This window comes from Austrofundulus limnaeus, unplaced genomic scaffold (assembly GCF_001266775.1).
Source record: "Austrofundulus limnaeus strain Quisiro unplaced genomic scaffold, Austrofundulus_limnaeus-1.0 Scaffold40, whole genome shotgun sequence".
Classification (NCBI taxonomy): Eukaryota; Metazoa; Chordata; class Actinopteri; order Cyprinodontiformes; family Rivulidae; genus Austrofundulus; species Austrofundulus limnaeus.
In genome coordinates this window covers 1,774,265-1,785,531 of record NW_013952442.1, presented here as the reverse complement: position 1 = coordinate 1,785,531, position 11,267 = coordinate 1,774,265, and the positions used below count along the sequence as shown (strand labels likewise).

The following is an 11,267-nucleotide window of genomic DNA, read 5'->3' as shown; positions in this document are numbered from 1 at the left end:
TTTTTTTTTTTTTTTTTTTTTTTTTTTTTTTTACAAAACACAACAGGCTTCGTGTCAATGAAAAGAGAATTAAAAAGTTTTAGTAGTGAGGAAAAACACAGTTAAAGTTTCTGTGTATGCATCAAATGGCCAAGGTGTCCGTCTTTGTTTTTTTTACTGTCTCAAATCAGAGCACAGTATAACTGCTCTACAACCAAAGCAAAACAAATTAAAGTCCTACATTCACTTTAGCTTTTATTTGAGTGCAGACAGACTGTCTGAAGGGAGCATGTTTGATGTTTAGTCTCACTGACTCTGTTATTATACATCTACTCCTGCATTATAGGCCTACAACACCTTTTGTAGTTTAAAAAAAGGTTGGAAAACAGTAGTGCTGTCAAGATGTGATTTAATAATTAGTTTCATCTAAGAATGATTATTTGAGAAGTAGGAATGTGCGATATGGCAAAAAAAATTCATATCACAAAATACATTATGATGGGAGGCGGTAAATATATCATGATATAAAACTTATAATAGAAAATAAATAAATCACATAYTAATTGAGTGGAATGTATATGTATAAGTTAAAAAAATAGACCTTAAAATCTCCTTTTTAAGGGAAACTTTAAAGTCTCCCTTAAAAATCTAAATTTAAGGGAGACCTACCTGCACACACACACATAGAATAACTTTAATGTGATAAATATCTGCATCTATTGGATGTTGTGTTTGAATCACCTGCTTCGTTTTTAAGGTGGTAAAACAAATTGCTTGTGTTTATTCCTTTCTACACACTTTGCAGATTACTTTTTCTGCACTCCACGTGTTTAATCTGTGCGCGCTCCGGCGGGGTGACAATCATCCCGTTTATACTTTACAGGTTGTTTTTTTGTTTTGTTTTGAAAGACAGTCAGGCTGTCACCCTTTCCCACAGTGCTCCCCTGCTGTACGACTTGAGACAGCAGAAGAAATGAGGTCCGTTAGACTCAGCGAGCTTTTGTGCGTCCCACTGGAGTTCGCACTGACTTCACCTGCACTGTCGCCTCGCTGTCCGACCGTGACATGTGCCGCACTCCTCCCGCCTGCAGGCAGTGAGGTYGCTCGGAAGCCGTCCGGACGACGAAATATGTAAACAGTTCGGCGTTCATTTTCGCACACACGAACCAGGTCCAGATAATTTGTTTTGCAACTTTTTTGCTCTTCATTTGCGCTCTCAGACACGCTGCTTCCCACTTCCTCTGTTTTGACTCCMGCCGGTTACGTCATCAGAAAGAATTACTGCGGTTGGCCTGTAGACTACCGATCTCTACCATAGGCCACATTTATATCGTTTCTACTGTATATCGTTTATATCATGCTAGGGTTGGGCAAAAGTGTATCGTGTGCAATTAATCGTCAGAAAAGCATTAATCGATTATTTTTTGGCACTTGACGATTAATAGGATTAATGCCACCAGGCAGACTGACTGGAGATTTCCTCGGTCAGTCCACTCGGTGCTCCTCTCCACTTCAGATATGATGAAAAATTTTTAAAAAGTTCTGCAATTTATTTATCATAACTGGTTTTTACTTGGATTATCAACACAATTTAAAACTTGATGTTTAGCCTGAAGTCTGTACTTTTGACACAATTTGGAACAGATTTTTACAAAGGGCATTTCCCACTAGAGTGATTTAAATTGGTCTTACAACTAGGGGATGAGAGCCTCCAGGGACTACTGGGGATTAATCGTTATTGGCTAAATACACAATTAATCATGATTAATTTTATTTTTTTGGCTATATTGCCCAACCCTATATCACGCATTCCTATTGAGAAGTAAAGTTGGTCAGGTGATCTTGTTTGGTAAAGTCTGAGTAGGTTTTATTAACAGGAGGTGCAGGACTTAGTGTGTGTGTGTGTGTGTGTGTGTTTAAGGTATTGTCACGGAGCAGCGGTGCGACGAGGCGTTCAGCAGCAGACTGGAGCAGCTGCGGTGTGTGATGAAGAAAAGAACGACGGTCTACTCGGCCGAGGAGAAAGCTCTGATGGTGATGCTGGAAGGAGAGCAGGAGGAGGAGAGGAAGAGGGAGCAGGAGAGACGAGCGAAGAAGGAGAGAGAGAGACAGCTGGAAAAGAAACGCAGGGTGGACTCCATGCTGTTCGGAGGTAAAGGATGGTCCAGTGTGGCTGTTGGACAGTGCGTCTTACAGGACTGCTCCTCACTGGTTTCCTGTTTGTTTGGGYAGATGAGCTCCCAGCTGACTGCTTCCTGCAGCCTTTCGTCGAGTACTACAGCCGGGCGGAGCGGTCCCTGCAGGCTTTGATACAAATCAGGTTCGTCTTGAAGTTGAATTTGTTTAGAAATTTAAACTTAAGGTACAAACGAATGAAGTTCATCAGTATGGTTGTTAAAGTACTTGTGACATATATCCTTCAAATACAAAAAGTCAAAGAAAACATCGTTATTTTTAGGAAACTTGGAAAAACACATGAATTTACCCATTTCGTCACATAAATGGTATATTTTCTTTTGAACTGGGCTCAGCCAAAGTGAAACAGGAAGTGACATCAAAGGGGAAGACGTAATGAAAAAAAACTCAGATCTTTTGTTTACTGAAACAATATTATTTGAACGTTGAATCTTCTTCATCTCTCTGACAGTGACTCAAAATGATCTAAAGAAACATCAGATTCTTCTCTACAGTCTGTTAACCATTGTAGCAATATGCTATTTACATGCAGATATTCCCCTTTGACATCACTTCCTGTTACTTCACATGCAAATATCTCAACAACTGTTCRTCTCAGAATTGTGAAATTTTTGTTGCGAAATGTTATCAATGTTATCTCTTGAGAAATGCATTCATATTCATTACAAAAATTTGATGTCATGGGCACTTTAAAAGCTGGTTCAAGTTAGAGAGATATAGAAACAAGGTGTTGGCTCAAATCAGAGTCCTTTAAATGAACCATCACTGATGTTTCTTACATTTGTAAATGATAGTCCAGCTTTTACACCCAGTGAGAAAAAAATAGTCCAGATGCTTTTACATAGATTTATTTTTATTTGTTTTTGTTTTAACCGATGTCTAAAATTTCAATAAACAGTGAGTAAATACAGAGATTGGTGAATATTTCTTAAAGAACCTTGCAAAGAAAACCTGCGTAAAACACTGTTTGTAAACTGTCCGATTGTGAAATTACAGACTTGTGACTTTTTTTTTACTGATTGGTTGATGACCTGGAAAATCAAACCGTCCAATCAGAGCGTAGGTCCTTGAAGTGAGCTACRAACTCAAAACACCCACTTGGACAATGTAGTTGAAGTAAAGAAAATAAATTATGCGTACAGAGAACATTAAATATCTGTCGGTTAGTTGATTTTTAATTAGTTTGTTGATTTGCAAAAAGCTGCACATCTGGAATGGGCACCAGCTGTAGTGGTATGAGAAATGGTGTGATGGTGTTATCAATCAGTGACAGTTAGAGGTGGATGAAAATCAAACCAGAATGCTGAATCTGATTCTGGATGTTATCTGGTTTTAATGCTGCGTACCTGACTGTGGTTTGTTTTTCAGGAGAGAGTGGGACGTGTTTCTGGTGGCAGCAGATCATCCAGATGGTTCCTCGGTTCCTCAGAGCTGGATCCTGCCTGACCCCCCCTCAGACCAGGCCTGGGCCTCTGCCCTGCAGGCTGCTGACTCTGACTCTTTCACATCCTAGAAGATCATCAGAAGCTGCTGGTGTGAAGCCAGCTGAAGATGACAGACAAAGCTGAACTGAACTTTTGCAGGATTTCCATGTAATGAACGCACAAAGAGGACAAATTCTTTCCTCAGTGATTTGTCCCTGAATCTGTACCAAATAWTTTACAACATACAAAGTAGTTTTCAACTTGAAAAATACATTTTCATCAGAAAAGCAGGTAAACTAGTTTTTTTCTTTTTTGGCACATTTACCTGCTTGAGGTTTAACATTGCAGCTATATTAACCTGTTGTTTATGGTGCATTTTTTTACTTRAAGGTTTATTCTCTCAGATGTTTATAATTCTCTGAATGAATCTAAAATAAATACAGTTTTAATAAAATGACTTGAGAGCTAAGTTTACAAAGTTGCATTTGACGAGTCTGAGCTCACAGAGAAAAGCTCACACTCTTAATAAAACAAACAAACAAACAAACTCGCATATTATACAATTTTTATTAGACACACATTGCATCACAGTAAAAGTGCATAAGATTAATATAAAGTATTATGATACACAGTGATGGGCAGCACTACTCTAAAAATTAGTTCCACTAGCCCTGAAGCACTAACTCAAATATTTAGGTCCCCTAATTCTAAATCAGTAATGCACAGAAAGTTTTAGCAAAAGCTAATTCTAAAGCACTAAAATAACTCAGTCAACCCATGAGCATTCTTCAGTAGACAACATGAGTCATATGTTGCCATGTTGCTCTTAAGACTTATTGACATTCCACAGCTGTATTTGAGTTCATATATTGTCAATATATTATCATTTTTTATTWAACCTTTATTTAATCAGGCAAAACAGAGACAGACACCCATAAGGAAAAGATAAAAGAAGAAACAAAACATCATACAAACAACACATCCAAATAACATAGAAAATAAATCACAAAAGATTTAACAAATACAAAATAAATAAAAACTAAAACATAGCACAAAGCGTACTCAAATTCATAAAACATATGGCTAGCAATGACAGGACAGAGATGGTAGATGAAGCTCATGTAAAGTTGATTTAAACTGACCTATAGGTAAGAGTAACTGTAGTTTCAGATCACTTTGCAAGTTATTCCATGTGAAAGGGGCTGCATAGCTAAACGCGTGCTTCCCAAAGTTTGTTCTGATCCTAGGAACTGACAATAAATGTTTTCATGGATTCATGTCWTCTAATGGAAAAGTAACATTTGAACAAAATGTGTGACAGCTTTCACCATCAGCTGTTAACATTATATTGATCATTAGCATTTATAGACCTCAGTTAGTGCTTCTAAATTTAGCCTATAAATTTAGCAAGTGCTAATCCACTAATAAATTTTAAAATTAACAAAAGCCCTAAAGCACTAATAATGAAATTAGTTTCCCTGTTAGTGCTTTAGTGTAGGGGGATTGTGCCCACCACTGATGATACACACATCACGTATAGATAAGCACTGAGTCATTTGAGCCCAACTGGGCCACATGGGCAGAGGTCCAGGCACCAAGCACTTGCCAATGAGCCCCTCCCCCATGCTTGGCTTCAGGGTGGGACCCAAATAATTCACAACCAGGTGAGGGACACCAGGCGTCTGGCAGCAAAGCTTACAGGATCATTCAGGTGCACAAACATCTTCACTACGATAAGAAYGTGATTTGGTGTATATCTAAATTCACCCCAAAATTTATTCAAGTTTATTTACAATTATTTTGTTTCATGAGAAAAAGTGTTTTGACCATGTAGGCACAGAAAGGGAATTTAATCGTTTAAAAGTGGGAATTTATGTATTTACCATTTTCGACACTCGCACTTCGCTCAGCATATTCTCAAATAACGTGTTGGGAGGTGTGTGTGTGTGTGTGTGTGTGTGTGTGTGTGTTGTGAGCTCCAGAGAGGAGCTTTATGTAAATAGGCAATGCTTTGTACCAGCAGCTCCACCTAGCTACCACAGGAGATTCAATGAATTTTCAAACATGCATGAATGAGTCAAAGCAACACCATGCATGTTTTGGGTGAGAGAATGACATTATAACATGATATAATGTCATTCTCTCTCCAACAAGCTACAGAGTTCTTTTCTCAGGTATTTGCAAAAGAAGCAGTAAAATGAAAGGTCAGCTGTTTTTTTATATCGAGAAGCTCCACGAGTTCTGTTGTGTCTTAATGATATCCTGGATTGTAAAATCAAGCAGAATTTATGAAATTTATACTCTCCACTTTCCAGTAATTCAACCTCCAGCAACCTTTTGGATGAAGTTGGGATGTTTAACATTTTTTGAAGCTTTTACAACAAAATTTGTTCTGATATGTAAAACTTAAGAATGAAAAAGAGCATATTAGAACTATGACAATCATTTTTTTTGAACCATTAATATTTTTTCTCAACTTTTTAAGTAGATCTTTATCTAAAAACAAAAACAACTGATTGAGAATGAAATTAAACTGTTAAAAATGACTTAATAAGCTTGTTTTTGACAGTTGCCCCACAGTATTTACTGACTGGTGGTGGGCGTGTCGGCATATACTGTAAGGTTTACTTCCAGTAGAAGTGTCTGGAATACAGATGGTGAAATACCCTGTTGTGTGCGTGTGTGTGTGTGTGTGTGTGTGTGTGTGTGTGTGTGTGTGTGTGTGNTGTGTGTGTGTGTGTGTGTGTGTGTGTGTGTGTGTGTGTGTGGTGCAGCTGATGGTGTTTATGGTTACTGGATTAGTAATCCAGGTGACTCTGACTGAACCTGCAGAGTGACGCCTCAGTCTCAGCTTCACACACAGACTGACAGCAGCAACTCAACACTCAGGTAAGATCTCTGATTCTTAAACATTCACTCTGTTCTTCAGCACAGAACCAACCATTAGACCTTAATTAACGATTTATCATTCAACCACAGAGTTTGTTGTTTCATATCTTGCTTCTAAGAAGCCAAACKTTCTTAGCAAACAGGAAATAAATGTTGTGTTTTTGTGACAAACAGTATAAAGTGCCTGATTTATCATTGTTGGCTGTTGTGTAGATAAGAAACTTTCTTTGCTGAAGTTGGGCAGGCCTTCTTTATGTCTCAGTGATTCAGAGGTCAGTGTGAAGCAACCTCATATAGAAAAAAAATCAAGTTTCTTGGAAAATTACCGCATGAAAATAAAATGCAAACAACATACTGAGAAAAACTTTAAATGATCTTCAGAAAGCCTGGAAAATATTGCTCATGAGCACTTTAAATTAATGTAAAGACAGCCCCCGGAATGTGAATATACACAAATGACAAGTGGCTCAAGAATTTGAAACGTTACTGCAAGTGAAATCTTTCACTGCTGCGACTTCAATGGAATTTTCCCGGTAGCATTTGGATGTAAAAGCACATCAGAAACACAATAAGATTAAGGAGCATCTGTCTCCTGGGCCTCTGAAAGTCCTGGACCATCTGTCTGCCCGGAGTTTTCCTCTTTCAGCTAAGAACTGATTACCTTTGAGTGGACAGAAGGAGCCGAGGCTGAGCAGGCTGTCCTGACGTCACCGAACATATTTACTCACKGTCAAAATCATCACTTCATGTGTCTGACAGAGACCATCTGTTTCACTCAGAACCTGAGGAAGACCAGATCTCATTTCTTTTAATTATTGTTTTTATATCCACAAGTTCTGACACAAGAGTACAGACTCACATGGTGCTGTTCCCGCACGTGATTCACTGTTCGTCGTGGGCGAACCAATACAGAAATGTTGTTTTGGAGGCAGACAGAATTTCTGGGAGAGTAAATCTGATTTAGTCTCCAGCCTCTCTCACTGCACTCGTGCACGTAGCAGAGCGCACGTCGTCTGGGCTGGTCCTCTGTTAGCAGCTGAGCTCCTTCACATGTCTGAATGTTCAGCTAAAAGGTTTTAGCTGATGCATTAGGATTTGGGTTACTTTAAGTGCATCTCAAACATGACTTAGTTATTTAAAATGTGCCAGGCAGAACTTTTATAATCAAACTTTAACATTCGGTGCCTCCTCTATGAGAGGCTGCATGCTCAAGGATTGATTCAGGGCCGTGAGCYCAAACTGGGAACATTTTGTGTCTTAATAAATGAAAATAGACTGAAGGAAGGAAACATTTGACCTTTGAAACAAACCAACAAATGAAAATAAAAGATCAATTTGCTCACATAGCTAGATTCTATCTGGGACCTTTAAGACACAAACACAAAGTGCAGGGTGTTTATTCACACAGTGCTGTTGTGTTAAGTGAGAGTAGACGTAGTGACGGTGATCTAACTGGATTAGTGACTTTTCTACGTGCATTGATTTTTATGTGACCCCCTAGCGATAAATATGGAATGACTTTTGGAATATTTTTATTTTATTCTCTAGAAAACCAAAATCATAAATCAAGCACGTGTTTCATTAGGAAGCTGAATAATTTAACTCTACAAAACATATCTAAAAACATGATAATAAAATTGTAATTACAGCTCATTTAACGTGAACATGCTTTTCACACATTTTTTCATTCTGTTAGTGATATTGTTGTTCATTTTCAACAATAACACAAAAAAGAACCCCATGACCAACATAATGTGGTCTCATCCTTCAAAGCTGCCCTGTCAAACTGTTGAACCTCATGATAAAGAAGAACGTTTTTCTTTAATGAAATCTCAAATGCAAGAACTATAACTAATGAGGAGTTTTGGTGTAAGAATTAGTTTTTATTGTTAACCGGATCTGAATCAGTTTCCAGTGTTTAGAACATCAGTAAAACAATGTATTATAGTAAGTTTGGCCAGTCTTTCCAACTAATTTGTACTTGTATAATCATGCAATGCTTTTCAATATAAAGTCTCCACCACAGAGCTTTACAAGAAAAGTCTAAAAGAGAAAGTTGGTGAGTGATGTAGTAAGATGAGGTGTTTAAATATGAGTCAAAGTTTCTCTTTAACCAGAATAATGCATTACAGTTTAACTGCAGTGGTTTCTAACTGCAGCAGTCATGTTTGTTTGTTTTTGAACCCAAAGTTTCAGTGGTAGCGAGCGTGTCAACACGTCCTAAATATTACCTTGTTGTCCCTATGTCCCTCAGTGGACGGAGCAGAATGGACGGTGTCCCTTTGAAGACGCCCCAGGTTCCTGCCTTACAGGARGTTAAAGATGACATCAAAGTGACCGTGCCTGATTACCTTTCCATCCTGCAGCAGACAGAGGTGAGTCAGCTCTCCTCACTGTGTGGACTTATTGACTTTTCARAGCAATAAAATCTGTTTCATGAGCTGCTGCTGCTCTGCTCACTGCCACAGCTCTGACCGAAAAATCAAATTCAATCACAACAGTGTCTGCACCTGTAAAATCCATTCTTTACATGTAGTAATTCAACAATGATGTCATAAAAGGATAGTTTGGATTTTTGCGTGGTTCTGTGGAATTGTCCTCAAAGGTCAGTGTCTTACCTGCAGCAGACAGTAGTTTGAGTGGTCGCAGTTTGGTGAATCAGCTTGTCAGGTTGGGGCCAATCCCAAAACAACTCTGTCTCAAAAGTTTCATAGYARAACCATGAATCTGGCCGTCCACGTTTTAAAAGAACTTGCCCCCACCTAATTGCTTTAAAACAGAATATTTCAGTTTTTCTCCTGTATGTTGTGTTTAGTCTGCTCGGACCAAAATGATGAGAAATAGAAAAAAAATCATCATAAGTACTTTTTTCCCCCACAAAATCACATTACAGTTTTTATTGTACTTTCCTTAATATTCCTACATGCTGATTCATTTAAATATTGATAACAACAGAAGATATTGGTGAAGATGGTCAAACATTCAGGATAAGGCAATCTGTTGTTCTTGAATAGACGTTGACTGGATCTTTGTTCTTGTTTTCAGAAATAGATTTATTGAAACATTTTGAAATGACAGAAATTTCACCAGATGACAGGATAATGTTTTTTGACAGTGATATTTGTTCATGTGACAGTATGAATTCAGCCTAGAGAACTGGGTCCTAACTGGCCTACAAAACAGCATCTTGGATCATCACCGACCTCAGCCCACCTCCTCCTCCTCCTCCATCTCCTCCTCCTCAGCATCATCAGGACTTCTGCCATCCTGTCCACCATACTGGATGATGTTCAGCAGCCCGCAGCAGAGCCGCCTGGCTAGCCGCCACAGCTCAGACTTCTGGGAGCCCAACCCTCGACAGCGCTCCAACAGCCTGAACCCCGCTGTCCTGCGTGCCAAGTTTACCATCTCAGACTCTGAGGAGGAAGGAGAGAAAGCCACACAGGAAGTCAAGAAGGACGTGTCCGAGAAGGCTGGCTCGGGGAATGCTCGCAGCACGCTTTCTTGTCGGAACGATCAGAAGAAAGCACAGAAAGCTTTCGTCCCTGACCTTTTGAGCCCCGCGTCCTGTCTGAGCAGCCTGCCTCACCAGCGCAGGAAGAACCTGCGTCAGTGTTCCCTTTCAGCGATGGACCGCACCACACAGCAAGAGTCCAACGCAGTGAGCCGGCCCCAGAGCCCCTCCTCACGTAGAGCTCCCAACACCAGAGCCAACACAGTCCACCCTATCATCAGCAATCAGACCCCACATGATAGGGTAAGAAATCAGCATCTTGTGGAACACTCTTGCAGAAGATAACAGATATTTAGGTTGTTTAACCCAGTTATGCATTGGGTTATTAAATAATTTAATGTAATTTTCAGTTATATTTGGAGGTGAGATCAACTAAATGCAATAAGACTGAACAAAAACACACCCATTACACCCATTACATTACACTAACCTCACTCATACTCTCAACAAAATTCACCAATTTACTCTTTTTCACAAAATTGTTTAAATAAATAATTACATATCTATATTACATTTAGTAATTGACATTGATTGTAATAATAAAATATGTATTTTTTTGTTTTTGTATTTGTCAAAGTAAAGGAGAATGAAAATATAACAAGCTAAAACCGAGATAAAGGATAAAGGTTACTGTACAGTATTTGACTTTATCATTATAAAATGAATCCCAGCCTCATTGTTGTGAACACTCAACTTCTGGCTGTACTGCAATTTTTTTCAACATGGTATCAGGGGCGGAGCCAGAGGGATGGCCACCCCAGCTGCCACCCCCAAATAATTGGAACGTGGATGGAGATCTTGGATTTTTGTTAAATATCGTTCTCTGATAATACTGTACTGTATACATTTTCAGCTGTGTATGTTTAAAAATGGCTAAATTACAGCTCTTCTTTAAAATTAACGCATTAGTGGTTAGATTCATTTGGGATTAACATCAGCAATTGGCATGTGATCATTCTTACCTATTCCATAATAAATTTAATCATAGCCTTGAAATTGCTGAATTAAAAATATTTTAACATTAGCTGTGGGGGCCATCTTTAATTTCTGATTAGCATTTAGAATTTGGTAAAGATTGTTTTCAACTACTTCTACAGTTCTACTAAAAAAATACAAATCCAAATTGAAATGAAAGGAGGCAGAAGAAAAATCTTATAATATCTGCCCCTTTTTTCCATAATTAATTTCAAGCAATAATAATTAAGAAACAAAACAAAAACTTCAATTTCTTCTCAAACAACAACTTTTGATAAACATTATACAAT

The 11,267-nt window shown here is 38.5% G+C and overlaps 2 protein-coding genes across 2 annotated transcripts in view; both read left to right on the top strand.

Annotated features, from left to right (window-relative positions):
• Window positions 1-4,056, top strand: part of pdcd7 (programmed cell death 7) — a 6,008-nt gene extending 1,952 nt beyond the window's left edge. The window contains exons 3-5 of the mRNA XM_014007232.1: window positions 1,901-2,131; window positions 2,212-2,299; window positions 3,544-4,056. Coding sequence (XP_013862686.1) covers window positions 1,901-2,131; window positions 2,212-2,299; window positions 3,544-3,688 — 464 coding nt within the window. The 3' untranslated portion in view covers window positions 3,689-4,056. The remainder of the gene's footprint in view (window positions 1-1,900; window positions 2,132-2,211; window positions 2,300-3,543) is intronic.
• Window positions 4,057-6,397: 2,341 nt separating this feature from the next.
• The window catches only part of ubap1lb (ubiquitin associated protein 1-like b), an 8,282-nt gene continuing 3,412 nt past the window's right edge, over window positions 6,398-11,267 (top strand). The window contains exons 1-3 of the mRNA XM_014007231.1: window positions 6,398-6,488; window positions 8,743-8,863; window positions 9,625-10,245. Coding sequence (XP_013862685.1) covers window positions 8,756-8,863; window positions 9,625-10,245 — 729 coding nt within the window. The 5' untranslated portion in view covers window positions 6,398-6,488; window positions 8,743-8,755. The remainder of the gene's footprint in view (window positions 6,489-8,742; window positions 8,864-9,624; window positions 10,246-11,267) is intronic.